Below are 17,238 nucleotides of genomic sequence, written 5' to 3' on the forward strand. Positions count from 1 at the left end.
TAATCTTGCTGTTTGACAAACTGCTGATGCCTCATGGAATATTTAGTTATCCTTCACTCTGTAGGTGACTTGTCCAAGTAAACAAGAAATAACGGCCAAGAGAAAATTCTGAAGAGTTTTTCACTCTGGAACCCCAGGCTTTAACTATTAAATAACACTGTCTCAGAATCCTCTTGAAAAACTAGGCCTTGAATCAGGTTATCTTGCCTCTGCCTTCTGTTTAATATCACAAAAATAAAAATACACATTATTTTAATACAAATGCTATTAATATTAATAATATTAATTAATATTTTTTCAGATACATTTATTAAGTATCAGCTGCTGTAACTTATTTGATCTTAAGTTTTAGGGTTTCTCTTAATATTACACTGTTAAGCACACAGCAACATCAGAGTAAGTTTAAAGGTAAAAATGGTTTCCTGATGATACTGTATTTACTTGTACACCATACACACCTTACTCTCCCAGATTAGCCTTCCATGAACGTTTTAGGCAAGGAAATTGATTTCTATGCCAGAAGGGAGAGAGGAGGGCTCCAGAATGGTCGCTAGGTACTGTTCTGGGTACCCTGAGAGTCCATTCAACAGCATCATCCACTCTAGCTATAGCTAGAGTGTTTCACCCTCTTACAGCTACTGCTAAATTTGCAACTGCTTTTGGAAGAGTGACACTGAACTGGGAACAATCAACCACAGTGCACTCATGCTGAGTCGGTTAGGAATCTAGAAGAAACTTTTCTTCTTCATTCTGCCTTCCCAAAACAAGGCATATGTCTTATTTGAGGGCTGTATGGTATGTGAGTAAATATGGCATAAAAAAGCAAGCGTCACTTGGTAAAGGACATTATAATTCTTACGTGGAGTTCATTTCTCATAAGGTAGGTAAAGGCTACATTTCTTAACTTGTATCAGTATTCGCTGAAAACAAACCTAGCTTGCAGTATTAACAGAAACAATCTTAACAGAATGGGTTTAATGCAACAGATATTGTGAATTTTGAAATTAAAATGTACTATACAAATTATAATCTGAAAATAAAGATACTGAAATATAAATGATATATGATGCGTCTTTGAACCACAAGACAGCTCCCTGGTTCAGCCACAATACAGAGGGTAAGATTTCATACAGATGACTCTTTGTATACAGGTCTACATAAGTTTTTGTTATAATGATGCCAGTCATGTGTGTAAAGAGGTGTGATCCCTAAGCAATATACTGTGTCAGCAGGAACATTTAGTATAAAAATGTTATATTATCAAAATCATTTTTACCAGCATACCTTGTTTTACTTTGCCAGTGCTGCTGTGTCTACGCAAGAACTCTACTGGTGGAAATATACTAGTATTTCCAGGGGTGGTACATGTATTTATTGTTACTGTATTTTCTTACGTACCAGATGCCACCAAATAAAACATGAAACTTGTTTCTGGAAGGCAAAATTTGGAGGGGAAAAAACACTGTTTCAGAGTTAAATGGTCAGAGCTCGCTGACTGTGTGACAGAACAAGACCTCCTGAAAACACCCAGTCTGGGTGAGGCAGCAGGATCTTCCTGGTGTGGCAGAACAGCAACAAGGCTAGGTCCCAGCCCCTTGCAAGGGCAGTGACAAGATCTGCTTCTTTTCTCCAACTGCAGTCCACAGTGCTGTGTCATTCAGCCCTCAGAGCTCCTCACAGGTCTGGAAGTTTGGTGGTGGGAGAGCACTGGTACCACTCCCCCCCATGCCAAAATTTCTAGACCCATGAAGAGCCCCAGGCCCCACACCCTAGATCAAGTGCCAGATCCCAGTGCACAGAACTGGGCAAAGGTGGTGTTTGGGCCAGGGCTGATCAGTAGCTAACACTGAACCAGCTCACCTGCTCTTTGCAGCCACAGGAAGAAGTGGCAGCCATCTTGGCAGCACCACATCACAGCATCTGCTTGCCTTATTCCATCTTGTTTCTATCCCAAAGAAAAGTCAGCTTCCTTATTTAAGATATGCATACCAATTCTGGACGGCTGATTCTGAGGAAAAACTGCAAATGGTCTGCAAGCAAATATGGTAATTTTGCTGGCATGGCTATGTTGATTAGGACTCTGATAAAAGTTTCACCCCCAGAGACCTTTAGCAGACAATCTGTTCTATTCAGAAAATGGATCCAAGTTATACTGGCAAAAAAACCCTTTCCTAATGCAATCACGGCATGAGATTTAGAGACTAGTTATCAGCAGAGATCCGGGTTTTCCGTTTCCCATGGAAAAACAGAGAAAACCATGGATTTTCCCTTTATCAGAGAAAAGGTGGATTTTTCCTTTTAGCAGAGAAACTCACAGATTCCCTGCTTTTGCAAACAGCAATGCAGGCTGGCTGAGCTCCAGCCTGCAAAAGCTGTTTGCAAACAAGGTGGGAAACCCCAGCCCTGCCCAGAAGGGGAGGGGAGGGTGGGGCCTGAGACTCACTCAGCCACAGCTCTGCTCCACTCAGCTCAGCCTGACTCTTCTCTTGGAGCCTGTGAGGTAAGTGGGGCTTGCAGAGGGCTGGGGGCCCCCCTCTGGCAGGGCTGGGGAGTCGCAGGTCATGGCTGGGGGCACCGGCAGGGCTAGGAGGACCCAGAAGCCGGCTCCGCCCCCGTCTGAGCAATGGGGGAGCTGGCTCCAGGCTACTTTTACTGCAGCTGCCTGCTGTTGGGGGCAAGGATCTGCAGACTTGGGGCCCTGGCAGCTGGGGGACCCCTCCTGCAGGACCAGGGGGCAGGAGCTGCAGGTAGGGGCAAGAGGCATGAGTAGGGCGGGAAGTGCTGCAGGGGGCTTTTAATTTTAATAATGGATTTGGGGGGTTTTGTCAGAGAATTTGCGATTTTTCATCAGAAAATTTGTGATTTTTTTAAATCAGAGAAAACTAAGGTCTCTGGTTATTAGCCAAGTATTTTCTGTTCCATGGGCAAATGCATGGATCACTGATAAAGAGAATACTTTTGCATTCATTGCACAGCACAACCAATCACCATGGTGTTCTGGTCCATGCCTGGGGCTCCTAGCTGTTATAAAAGACAGCCATTTGTTAGTCTGAACACTGTATATGAATAGATGACATTAGTTATGTTTTTCTGGCTATCCCTTGACTATCTGAATAAAGATGACCCATTAAATGAGCTTACCTGGGATAAGTTTCTAACAAACATGCAGCTAACTGAACTATACATGTTGTTTGCATCATAGAGATTTGTATCATGGACATAACATAGTCCTCGATACCATTAAATTCCTTCACATTGAGATTAGGATGCACCTTTCATTTTTAGGTCAAAAGACTCATTAAAAAAACCCAACAAAAACAACTGACTATTGAGAATACGAACGTATATGCTGCTTTCCTTCGGTTGGTAACATACCTAAATCTAAAAGGACAGCATGATGCCTACATCATAAATTCAAAAAGCCTAGATTTTAGAAGGCTCAAACTAGAGAATTTTATATAATTCTGCTTTTTGTCTCTAGTTTAGAGATATCCTTTACTGTTAAGAACTGGTTTTGTGATTCCCATTTTAAGACATACACTAATAATGTGGATGTGCATGGACAAAACTATTAAGGAGAAAACTTAAGATTCAGGTAGTGCAATAATTAGTTTATATTTTGTCTTAAAATAATTATTACTATTTTTACAACGATAGTTCTTATTGTATCTAAATTTACAGATCTTTGAAAAATGAAATTATTTTATTTCCAATAAATTCACATCCAGGAAAATATGATCTCCATCACAGTTAGAAATTTTTAATACTGACAAGTCAAAAGATGATCATATTGTAATATTAAGACATTATAATTTTACCTATAATCTGTTCAGATAATTGAAATGATTGATACTGACTTTTAGACTGAAGATGGCACTTAAAACATTTTAAAAGTGCACATTCACAGTAGGTAAACTTGAGGAAAATGCCCTAAGAGCAGCAAATGTTTATTTTAGTTAGCTATAAAATACTGTTAATTTGCACTGATTTATGTTTCAATACTTGGCTTTGTAAAATAGGTAGAAATTAAAGATAAATCCCTCTAGAAATGTTATATTTATGAAATTTTTTCATATCTTCATATCTCTATGGGCCATAAACAAAAACTGCTACTTCCAAAGGGAGTCTGGAAAGGAACAGATTTAGTTTCCTTTTCTTATAAGAAAATGGCATTATTGTAGTAATTTGACATGAAGGTGATTTTTTAAGGAAGATATTAACGTTTTTATTCATCTAATAGGAACTGAAATCTAAACTGGTCCACATTTCAATGCCAAGCCATAACATTTCAAACAGGGCAACTGCCACTACCACAATGAATTGTTAAGGTAAAAAATAGCAGATGTCTTGAAACATATTGTGTTCACACATATAACCTGTGACCTAATCTTCATATTTTTAGCCACATCTTCCTTTCTTCACATTTTTACTGTTTGTTCTTATCATCACCACCACCTTTGAAGGTCATCAGAACAGAGATGATCTAATTGACTTGTATAACCTCTAACACAATGTGGTCCTGGGACCTCACTGGAGGTACTGCAAGGAAAATAGTTATGCATCCTTAGTTACTCATGTGGAGAAAAAATATTAAATCTATTAGAAAAGAAATTACTATAGGATTGTTATAGAGCTTTGAGGCCACAATCTGTGTAAATTTAAATGTATCCAAGGAATTTTACTGTGCATTTTTACAATATAAAATTAGGAAAGCCAACTTTTACTTTTCATTTTATCTCCTTGCTCATACATATTTCTAATTTCTCATTCTTAGTGGTGTACCAAAGACAAAAGTAATCTATGCTCTAGGGCAAGGGTGTCAAACTCAAGCACCATGGACTGGGCGGGTGAAAGGTGCAGGACCAGTCCACACAGCCTGGATTCAGTGTGCAGTCTGGCCCAGGCCGGGGGGGGTGTGAGCAGCGTGTTCCAGATTAGTCCCCCACACAGCATGCGTGGACAATCCAGCATGCACTGCATGCTGAGTGAGTCAACTCTGAGACCCACAGGCAGCACAGTTGGTCAAATAACAGGGCTCCTTTGGCTGGATCTTTGACACCGCTGTTCTATGGACTGTTATCTAGATATTGAATATTTAGAAAATACTCAACATGACCAGGCAAAGATTAAATTCATGCACGGAAGGCATCAGATTAAACTGAATTTCTAATGTACTTCATGATCCAATGTGGATATGATTATGCAGTGTGTTTCAGGAAGAAATTTAGTCAATGGCTTGTAACCAACACATAAATGCAGAGAGTTCCAAGCACAGAGACTAGCAGCATGAGAAATTAAGATGAAAGGTATTAAGGAAAAACAGATATCACAAGGATATCATAATTTAAAGCCTTGAAACAGAAGATGAAAAGCTTAAATTAATATCAAAGAGGGAAAAAAACAGAAGTTATTCAAGCAGTTAACTATTTTAAATAGCTTTTAGGGTCTGTTATTTATTATTCATATTATGTGGCATCTAGGAGCCTCAGTCAAAACTAAGGTTCCACTGAGCTGGTCTTGCACAGAGTATATTAATGTCTCTAGCTCAAGAGTGTATTCTTTGAAAGAGAGGCATCTCATTTTGCACAAATATAAGTACACTTAGCAAGCTACACTCATCTATCACACTTTTTTACATTCTAAGTAGGCTGCTAAAAACGAAAACTTTGCTGAAATGTGACTTTCATGAAAACTCAATTTAGTATAAATGAGGCTTAAATACATCTATATTAGAAATTTGGACTTTTGTTGCCATCTGAATTTACTTCATTTTGTTTCATCAGTAACATGTTTTGAGCTCATCCTCCTTTTTTAAAGAGACCTTTATTCCATAAAGGCTAAAAGAAATACTTTCACCATGCTAATGTGACCCCCTATGCTAGCATCTAGCTTGAGGACTTCACAAGCACTTCTAAGCCCAGCTGACTAGATCCAAAACTGACTGCTTGCAACAGCAGTGTCTCACAATTTGTCACAAGAGTTTCCACTCTTTACAACAGCCACCAGTACCAGTACAGAACCAAATTAACTGTATAAAACTCTACCATTAACTAATTTAGATGGAATGTAGGCTTTAAATATTGAACATAGATAATTAAGTGCAGCTTCTTTTCAATGTTTATTTTTTAATTCTGGAAGCAGCTTTTCTCCAGTTTGGGACTCCACTTGACACTTCATGAAAACAGCTAATAGTGACATTTTAGATTAGTGAACTTACATGTTTCAGGTTAAGCTGCAGACTGCTACAAAATGTTTTGATTAGGGGCATGACTTTTTTACTTAAATAGTTATGCCAATTGAAAAACTAGTGTACATTTTTATACTAATAACAATTATTCCCTTTCCAGTATGGGAACACCTGTCCCGCTAGAAAGCATTTTTAACCAAACAGTGAACACTAGCAGGGTTTTAAAGAGACTTGTATCATCTAATTCATTCTTAACAAAGAATTTTGACAAATTTTAACTCATAAGAGAAAATACTGAAAAATGGTGATTCAGAATATATAACATTTCACTAGATTGTGCCCAAAGTAATGTGCATAGCTATAGTAAAGGAAAATAATTTGTGGTTTGCTGCTGTGTTAATAAAAAGCAACCCCTTCATATTTTGGGCCAAGCTACCACTAAGAAAATGGTTTAATAAAGACAAATTTTTAATCTCAGACATTATTTTATGAATGGGTAAAATATCTGTCATTTACACTTATAGTCTCTATCATAAAAATTACAGAAACAGCATAAAGCAGCTACTTGATATGCTCTAGTAGATGTGCACAAGACAAGAAATTGACTTTCTATGAAGCTATAATAAAACTAAGCGTGGAATTCTGTTTCACTGCATGCATCTAAATGGCAGTTTTCTAGCTGTGAAAGTGGAGTTTTGACACCTGCGCAAAGATCATGATTCTATTACTTTTGTATTGTGGACGTGTACATATGCATGCGTAGGCTGAACTACATGGGCCAGGAAGGTACACAGCTATGTATACGCACATGTCCCAGAAAAAGCACGGGGGTGAAGACTTCTACTTTTTAGCCTTAAGAATTGAGTAGCTAGGACACTTTCCCTTCAAGCCAGGAATCCAGGGCATCTTTACACATGTTATGCGGTGGGGTTGAGGGGGAGCACTTTAGTTAGATTGAGAGAGTCACTCTAATTGAAGCACCCACAGCATCACGTGTATTCAGTGTCCTATGCCTGAAAACGGCAGTGGGGGTGCTTGTTTGATGAGGTTTAGTTAAGTGCCCCTGTTGCCATTTTGAAGCACAGGGACACTGAATACATGTGATACGGAGGCTGCTGGAGAGTGTTAATTAGCACCCTCCCGCAGGCTTGATTAATCGAGCCTGCTCTGCCTTGTGCTAATTAGCATCTGGTGGAGCAGACGTCCGACATGCTTATAGATGCCCCCAGGTTCTAAGCCCACCTTACTAAAAGGGGCTTGCAGTTAGCTCTGTCTTTCCAGCACAGTGCTCTAACTACCAAACTACAAGTTGGGTATTATCCAGTCCCCCCTCCGGACCTCTTGACCTAGAGCTACTGCTGCTTGCACTTAAAAGTCACAAGACAAAAAACTTCCCAGCCCCATTTCTCTCTTTCTACTACATAGGGAGCCAACTTCAAAAGAAGCACAGAAAGTCAGAGATGCATATTCAGATCCCTTCTGGGTGAGTGGGTCCTTGAATCTGAAATCTCTAGTTCCTTGGGGGAGTGCCCCAACTACTCAACTGCTGGGGCTAAAATGGGGCATGGTTCCCCTTCTCCACAACTGTCGCCTGACCCAGCTAGTGAATAGGCTGAGCATGCACCATAGGCTAAGTGCACAAGCTTACACATTCACAGTCTAAGGGAAACAACTACAATGTGGGCATAAGTACCAAAAATGGCACTTACAAGGATAAAAACTGCCATTTAGATGCACTAAGGAAAACAGTATTCCAATCCAATTGTTAAATTTACTTCCTAAAGCAAAGATAGCCAAAGTGAAATTTGCTACAGTCATTTAAATGGACTATTAAGAAGTATGCAAGAGGTAAGGATTTTTCCACAGCTGGTTCAATAAAAGAGTGGTACCTTTTGTTGAACCAACTGCATAGTTAGGATAGAGCTAGGCAAGCTTTCAAATGCAAAATGTTCATCAGGTCTTTCTTAGGTTTTTTGCATAGGCTTAGAAAGATATTGCTGTGTAGTTTAGTTTCTTTTTTCTTTAGGTTGTGGATTTTCTATTCTAAGATGTGGATTGTGATATCTTGGATGTTATGGTATTGCTAGAGTGATGTTGTAGCTAGAGTGGTTCAGAAATTATGAGGGGCAAGGACTTCTTAGGGTGATCTTTTATTGAATCAACTGCAGAGTTGGGATAGAGCCAGACAATTCACTTGTGTTGCTCTATCCCAGCTATACAGTTGGTCCAATAAAAGGTAGCACCCTAAGAAATGCTTACCTCTTGCATACCCCTAGATCATCATGGCTTCAGCATAACTAATACTATTAAGAAATAAAAATTAAGTCAATATCCTTTTTAATTCTTTAGGACTTATAAAAGTTGGCTTGAAAGGCTTTAACTGCTAAATCTCATCTATTTTTGTGAAGAATAACAAACTGGTAAGCTATGAGGACAAGTCACTAGTAAGGAGGTAGTATGCTTGAAACATTTCCTCTCAGGATTTAACAAATTCTTTGGATATAGTAACAGCAGTTGTAAGGGCAAAAACTATTAAAAATTCAATAAAATAGCACCTCAAATAAGGGGTGAGAAAATTCCCAATCCATTTTTTGGCACTTCTACAGTGGGAAATAGCATGGTCCAAAGGGGGGGGGCGGGCAAGGAAGCAGACTTAGGTGCCACTGCTTACTCTATATGGACCATGGTTTTCAGTTTCCTCATCTATAGAATGTGAGTAATAATTTCCATTTTAGTAAGCATTTTCAGACTCAGATGAAACATATTAAATTTCAAGTCAACTCCATAGTCCTTAACCTGTTAAATAAAGTCCTCCATCAAAACAAAACACAAACAAACAAAAGAAAGCAACATTCAAGGCAAGCTTGCTATTTCTAAAGTAAAATTTTAGAATATAAATTGGGCCTTCTTTATACAGTATAAAGTAGGCAAAAATGGGCACAAAACCATTTTTTACTTTTATACTTTCCACTCAATGATATCCAAGTGTTTTACAAATATTAGTGAACAGACTCATCACATTTCTGCCAAGTAAGCAGTCCATTCTACGGGTAGGAAAACAGGCACATAATGATTAAGTGGTTTACCACTGTGGCAAAGCCAGGAACAGAATTTGGATCTCCTTACACTTTGTCCTGTGCTTTAACTCCAAAACTACTCCTTCTCCCCTCATACTGGTTCTAGGAAAATTTCCAAAGTACCTACAAGACTTATGGCTGCAAGTCCCATTTTTTTCAAATTGAGAGACTTAGTGCTCATCTAAACTTCTGAAAACTAATTCAGATTACATCACAAAAGCTATTCCTCAACAACCTTGTATGTGGACATTTTTCCTTTTTTAGCTTAAGCCACCTTCAAGAACCTGAACACCACAGTTACTTTGTTATAAAGTCTCCATACAGTTATACCTGCAGAACTCTAGGTACTGCAAGCTTCAAAACTCCCAAATATCTGCAACATTTTTAAAAATTGAACTCTGGGTCCTAAATCATAAATGCACTCGGAATATTCTATCCTAAACATGGTCTGTTATTCAGAGAGTGGGCTTTTTAATATAACAGCACAAAGTAGTTAAAACATTCTAGTAAGTTTATTTGATAAACCTGCAAATACTTGCTATTATTTCTGTAACCTTAATTGTACTTTCACCTGGACACACAAAGGTTCTCTTTAGCAACACATCTTACCTGCTGAATCTTCCAAATCAATCAGTTTGGGCATTAAACTTTCAGGTAGTTTTTCAGGCAAGTCATAGCCATTCTTCCTAGCAACTACCAGATGAAAAGCAGCACAGAACTCATCCAGTGTCAATGCGCCATCTTTATCAAAATCTGACAGTTCCCTAGAAGGAAAACTTACTATAAATAAAATCAAATTCCTCTCTGGGCCATTTTAAGTGTATGCACTTTTGTTCCCCTGTCTGGAGGACCATTAAATGCTTATGTTTTATAGGTCCATTTACCATGTTTGTACTTCACACACCTACAGTACTAGGCATTGAATGCTCTTTAACAAAAATAAGCCCTTATTAATGACATGGCTCAAAGTTAATGACTAGGCTTAACTCATTTACACTTACATTGCCTAGGCCTTTAGTTCTCTCTCTCTGTTTTCAGCTGTTCTGCACAATGCTATTAGCACCAAGCTAGAGGCAGAGTATACAGAAGCAATTTTGTTCAGCTTCTATGTACCACAGGTATGTGGCAATTGAAATATTTCATGTAATGGGGAAACAGTTATAAACTGGAATCCAAAATTTAATTTGTCTGAACAATTATGAAGGAGACCAAATCTGTTCCAGACAAGTCATTTAAATGATCATGTCTAACAGTGTGGCAATCATTCCAGGTTGAAATGAAGGGTAAGCATTGTGTTTAAGTCAGTAGGACTTTTACCACAAATTTACCCAGAAGCATGTGTAACTAAATGAAACATGCATAAGCAATATCTACCTTAATCCATGCGATTTCAAACCAGATATTTAGTTGTGTGAACACTTAATACTGTTCTGTCAACTCTAGCTCTATGGTAAGAAGGGATACAGTCCCAGAATTACATTGAAATCCATGGAAAATGCAAAATCTGTCTTAAACTGGAATAGGATTGAGCCTCATAGCAGTAATGTTTGGTATGAGTGACATTTTTTTAAAAGGAGGAGAAAAAGACCTGTCAGAGTTCAGGTCTAATATGAAATAGATCGTGGTTCTTCAAAATAGCCACCTCCACTAGTGACACTTCACACTTACCAAATGTGAGAAAGTTCAAGAATAGGTAGTTTTGATTTGGTAAAAAATTCTTTAGCTGCAGACCCTGGAATATTAAAACAGTTTTGTTTAATATTTATTCCATCCTTACAGAACTAAAGATCTCAAATTATATAATAAAATCAATTAAAACAGGAGAACTGTACTAATTAAAGGAGTTAAGCTTGCATACAAATTGAGTTCAAGATCCAGTTTTTAAATCCACTGGAGTTGTGCTGTACCAAAAATTTAGTAAATTCAGGGCCTTCTTACAAAATAATATAATAAATCCATATCCACCAAGAAGTTACCTTTATAAATACAGAACTGCCGTACCTATAATTGTTTTAAAGAACTCACCTGGAATAAATCCATTTAGATCAGGTTGAATGGTTTTAAACTGATTTACATAATACTGCCTTTGTTCATCAGTTATTTTCCAGGGATCATCGTAACTACTCGATTGCCTACGAATTTCATTTGCAGTTGTAGCTGATGCTACAGTTCGTACTGTTGTCTGATCCTGTAACGAAACATTTTTTCCTCAGTATTATCTATCTAAAATGACCAATGAATGGATTGCCATTATTTCTAAACTACTTGCCTTCCAAAAAGTAAAACATGGTTATATGCTGCAGAAACCATATGTTGCAAGAAGCTGTTAGCAGATTGCATATTTAGGACCATCAAGCTAGATGCATTTTCCACACATAAATGGGTAGAAGTGGCTACAGATATGTAAGCAACAAAAAGGTATGGAGGTCTATGCAGAGAAAGCTAAGCACAAATACTCCCGATTTAATTTTTTTTTTTTTTTTAAGTTTAGTTCTTCAAAAGTTACCAAATTTTCAATTAAAGTTTTCCTAGGTAAAAAGAGTTAGCATGTAACTCAACGAAGCCAAAGTATTCGTTGTAGGTAAATAGGAAAGAGAACAGATTTCTTATCTCCACATAGTGAATATGATCCACAGCATGAGTCTGCAGTGAAAGTATGGAAAAGATGGATTGCAACACTAATTTGAATGAAGCAAATCAAATGAATACCAATAAAATGTCACACCTGGACAGAAGCAGGATGCATGGCTAAAAGAGTACTGGTTGGTGGGGTATCTGCAAAACTGACCCAGTTTTCTTGATGTGGGGGCGGAGAATGGCCAGACCATATGGGATCGCCAGCAGCAGATGAGCCTGAAAGCAGAAGAAACAGTCCCCTTTCAAAACATAACCTGAGAAAATTAAAGAAAGACTCTGGGTGGAAAAAACGGCCATAGCAGATTGTGACACAAGTGGTCTTCCTAAGGGAGTACATGTTTACAGAACTGCAGAAATACTTACAAAATAAAAGTTGTAAGGCGAAACAAATTCAGATCTATTTTCTACTGCATGGGTGCAGAATTGTTCCATCCAGTCCACGAGGCTACTGGGGGGCCAGGGAATGTAGGGTGCAGGGCCTGCCATGGACTCCAGGCCCAGGGTCCTGCTGGATATGACCCTTGGCAGCAGGAGCAAGGGTGAGTAGGAGTTGTCCTGTCACAGCCCCACCTGTCCTGTGTCATTCAGTTGCTTGCCCCGCTGCCTCCATCACTGGCCCTTGCTACTTCCACCTTTAGCCCTGCTGCCGCCAGACCGACGGCTTGCTCATGGATCCAGCCTATGAGGATCCCTGGAGTCTGGGGCATGGGGCGAGTTTATCACCTCTACCCTACTGCATTAGTAGTCACCTTTCCTTAGGCAGTACTATTTTAAACTGCAAAGTATACAAAAAAAAAAAAGGGAAAAAAAGAAGTGATAGCTTACTCTGTATGGTGGTTATAAATATTAAAAATAAATCTGTTCAAAGCACATTGAACCGTAAGAACTACAATGGAACTGCGCCACAGTTTCTCTCCAAAGATAATTCAGATGAAAAACCTCTGTACTGATAGGGCAAAAAATGTATGTGGTTATTTAGAGCCATCACAAGGTATTGATGCAATTCAAATACACTGTGCCTTCAATTTTTCCTAATGGTTTGTTTTGTAATTCAAGCTACGCAGTTACCTATTGTTTGAGAATTAATTTTCTTGGAATGTATCATTTTATCTTAAAATAAGTTGAAAGCCTGCTAGGAAAATGTTACCATCTCAGAATGATGCAAGTACTACTGATGAACACATGAAGTCTGCACATATAAAACACGAGGGCTGAGAGTATTACCCAAAACCACACTGTTTTTGAGAAATGGATTCTGTTAAGCAAACTGATTTAATAGAGTTGAATTATTCGTTTAAATATATACAGGAAAATGTGACGCCCATATGACTTATTGCCAAGTATGAATGACTCAAGTGTCTCCAAAGCTAAAAATGAAAAATTAAAAAATCCAGATGGTCCTAGTAAGGTATTCAGACAGACAAGAAGCCTTTAAAAAACATGGAAGACTTAAAGGCCCTGGTTACAGGCCTCAATTTCTTGCATCACATATAGAAAGCTTAAGTCTTGGAAGCCCAGCCAACAGGTGTGAAATAGCTGCCCTGCAGAATGTAAAACTGAATGAAAATGGTTTAGTGCGTTTGTAAAAGCAAATGCAGTTTTCTGAGGCATGCCAAGTAGAATTGTTAAGGTCTCAGAACGTACTACTTATAAGAACATTTCTATCTCGCGCATCCAGTACCAGATGAAAGTAGTGGATTCATAACTCACTATTATGTGACCACAATCGAGGCCTACATTGTACATGCAAAGAAAGGAAAGAACACTGACTACACTGCAGTCTATCAACTTTTCAGTTCACGTCCAATACTTCTTTATGCTTAAATCTGATAATTAATTATCAATAGTAAACAGAGTGGAAAAAAAAGAACTAAACAATCAGGGTAACAAACTGAATAAATGTTAAAGGAAAAAATATTACTATTATTGTTACTATTATGCAGAATTACTATATAAATGAAACTCTTTCAAACAACTGTCCCTTCATCCAGGGCTATTTCTGGAGCACTTCATAAGGGACACGTGTATGTCTGCTAACCTTTCAAAGAACTTAAAAGGGACCTGAAGAACTGCACATGTTATGTCTGGAAAGGCCCTGGAAGAGGTTTTCAACTACAGGTTTCCCTTACTTTATGCAGATTCTGTATGTGTGAATTCGCTCTTATACAACTACCCTTTTTATACCAAAAATTTGTTATATGCAAGGTAAATTCACTCTTATATGACTGGTGTGGTAGAAGCCCGCAGTCAGCTGCTTTGTGCACTGCATTGTGAGAGTGACGCACACCAAAATATAGTCTCCTGTATGGATCTGTGCTCATTGCGACGTTTCTGTAGTTGCCATCTCCATTATTGATAGTGCCTTGTCCTTGTGTGTACTGTGCTGTTAATGAGTACCAAAACTGTCTTGTAAAAGTGGTAGAAATGAGTCTGGGGGTCAGTACAGTCGAGGTCTTGGAACGTAACCCTATTTGTTACATTGTAGAGTGGGTTCCCTTTATGTGAATTTGAGTTATGCGCCATTTTCCAGTAACGTATGTACAGCATATAGTGAGGGAAACCTGTATTGTAGTTAGGAGTTCACTGCATTAGTGACTGAGGGCACTTCTACACATCCTCTGATGTGTCCTGATTAGAATGCATCGGAGAAGACTTGATTAATCGAGTCTGTTGGAGCGTTCTAATTGGAATGCTCTAGCCTGCTGCCCCATCTCATGTACTGACCGACAGCCCACAGATACAGTAACTGAACCACATCCTCCCCATGTCTACTTTGGAGAGTCTCATGTATTCAGCGTCCCCACATTATCCATTACAGCAGATTTGGAGATCCTCCATTACAGCAGTGTTAAGAATAGGTGGGATCTGAAACTGACTCGTCTGCTAAAATTTTAGCAGCAGGCAGGCAGGTTTTAGGCTTTTTTTATTTTAAACTTGCTCTGCAAAGACTATTTTGATTATGGTGGATGATGGTAGTTACATTCTAAAGTTTTATTGGGTATGGGGACTGAGGGAATATTTTGTCTTCATCCCCCATCTCCCCCTCAGTTATGGCACCTATTACCAGTAGAGCTTCCTTATGTGCATTTTACTTACTGCCCTTAACAAACAAACATTAAATAAGGGCTGATATCCACACTGTGCTCTCCTATACCATATCAATGATGACAGTTTCTGCCGCTGGTGCTGGTACTGGAGCTGGAAACTACCAAGCAACTCTCTAACATACAGACATAGATAAGTGGTACAGACTGTCGATTATATGGATGTATACATTTGCCAGAAATCAAAAAAGGAAGAGAGGTACTAGACATTATGCCTACCTGGAAGCACTGTGCTGTCCACAAGCATGAGAGAGATCTCAAAACCAACAAAATAAGGAAGCCTGAACAGGAGAGTTGTCTAGTTTTTGTTTGTTTGTTTTTAATAGTCCAGAGAATAAATTAAGAACAATTCAGATCGTACTGCCCACTTCAAATGTCAGATTAAAAGGAATGTTGTAATTCAATATTCATCTATCTTATTTGCATGCATTTGTTTTTCTTTTAACTGCATGTTACTTACTCATTCTGCAAACCCAAAAGAAAACTTGCCAAATTCAATGGAAAAAATGTATAGGCACTATGGTTTGTGGGTCACTACATTAAGGTCTTCCCACATTCACCATGCATATGTTTACTACACCTTACATGCACAATTTTGCTCTACACTGTCAGTAGCAACTCTCTCATAGCTCTGCTTCCTTTATGCTGGGATTCTGCAAGCTTCAGCTTCAAGCATTACATTATCTGCTCATGCTGGAAAAGTGATTCAGTGTTCCTTTACTATCACCGCAGGACTGAAGTGTCAAACAGCTAATTGAAATAATGCCTTTTTGCTTGGAAGGATTCTATTGTTATTCTTTTGAGTATGAACACCTGCCAGAGTTCTTTTATCCAACCTGATTTCTTACATGAAACAGGAAATATAGATTTTCAAATATCAACCAAACTTCTTTCAGTCTTTTATAAAAGTTCAGCAATTATGGGCGACTTTTCCCCCCTTTTCACACCTAAATCACAACTACACATTACAGTGAGCTGTAGGATCTGCACTGCTACACATGGCTCTTCTGTTTTCTCAACTGAATATATAAACAATGAAATACTCGAAACATCCTGTACCAGGTACGTAAATTTCCTTTAAAAAAATATTAGTTTAACATCCTCCAATTATATCGATGGTTAAACGATTAATGGATAACATAGCAGCTCTAACATAGCTGCTGCTGGGAGCCACTCCTAGCTCCCAAAGCCCTTTGATTGCCAGGAGGGGGAGAGAAGATAAGCCTTTCCAGAGAATACAGCTCACATGAAGCCCTACTTGGGAGGGAAGGAGCACCTGAGTGCTTAACTGATGAATCATTAGGCTTCTCTCTGCTTTCCCCTTAAGCTATGGGTACTAGTCCCCCTCCCCACTGCCTGCCCTGCTGCCTTCCCATTCCTGCTGGGGCAGGGCAAGGCTTTCCTTTCCCACTTCCTTGCCAGACTGCGTTGGCCTCAAGCTAACTGGTAAGCTAACCAGATATCACTGCACTTATTGATTAAACAATTAATTGTTTCACATCCCTATTCTGTACAATCAAAGTAGTAACTGCAAAAGGTAAGTTTAGAAATAACTCTTATTTCTTACAGAACTCTGCCAGACAAAGTTAACAAGAGAAGAGTACAAATTGTCTACTGGTAAATTTTTCAGAAGTGATTTAGGAGCTTAAGTCTCACTGACTTTCAGAGACTAGATTTGCAAGTGACTTTAGAAAATGGGACTCTAGCTCAAATAGTTCTCTGACAAAACTCTTGGGGTAGAAGCGATATCTTTTATTAGACCAACTAAATAGTAGCAAAAAAATGTCTTTCTTTGCAAGTTTTCAGGCCCAAGCACCCTTTGTCAAATAGAGGAAAATTCAAAGACTGTAAAAGTTCTCCCAGGTAGAAAAGAATCTTCATCTTGCACCAGGGAGGTAAAGGAGGGTAGGGTAAAAAAGCTGCTCTGTGACTATTCAGGTCAGGCAGAGAGGAGGCTCCATCAGGCTTCTTCCCTGAAGGTGTCAGATGTCAGGCAGGGAGTTGAAACCTATATCTCTAATACTGCTCAAGCTTTTTTGAAGATTTAATTTACACTGTATTCTTAACTTCTATTCTGAAATTTCCAAATAAAATAATTTTTCATGGGTTTTTAGGTGAAGAGAAATTATGCATGTCAGTTAAACTCTAATCTTTTATAGTTTAGTCAGAATGAACTTGCCATATACCTCCTAAACTGGCTTTACCTGAAACGATGAACAGTTCCTTATTCAAT

The 17,238-nt window shown here is 38.6% G+C and overlaps 1 protein-coding gene across 13 annotated transcripts in view; it reads right to left on the reverse strand.

Annotated features, from left to right (window-relative positions):
• REPS1 (RALBP1 associated Eps domain containing 1) overlaps nt 1-17,238 on the reverse strand; it is a 97,176-nt gene that overhangs the window by 28,886 nt on the left and 51,052 nt on the right. For 11 of the 13 annotated variants that reach the window (XR_009455159.1, XR_009455164.1, XR_009455161.1 and 8 more), the window contains exons 5-8: nt 11,990-12,117; nt 11,290-11,452; nt 10,933-10,996; nt 9,874-10,028 (exon numbers count right to left, since the gene is read on the reverse strand). Coding sequence is in view for 5 of the 13 variants with exons in the window: in XM_014605555.2 (XP_014461041.1) it covers nt 9,874-10,028; nt 10,933-10,996; nt 11,290-11,452; nt 11,990-12,117 (510 nt within the window). In the remaining 8 variants the exon portion in view is untranslated. The remainder of the gene's footprint in view (nt 1-9,873; nt 10,029-10,932; nt 10,997-11,289; nt 11,453-11,989; nt 12,118-17,238) is intronic. The other 2 variants (XR_009455163.1, XR_009455170.1) reach the window with 2 other exon arrangements.

This window comes from Alligator mississippiensis, chromosome 1 (assembly GCF_030867095.1).
Source record: "Alligator mississippiensis isolate rAllMis1 chromosome 1, rAllMis1, whole genome shotgun sequence".
Classification (NCBI taxonomy): domain Eukaryota; kingdom Metazoa; phylum Chordata; order Crocodylia; family Alligatoridae; genus Alligator; species Alligator mississippiensis.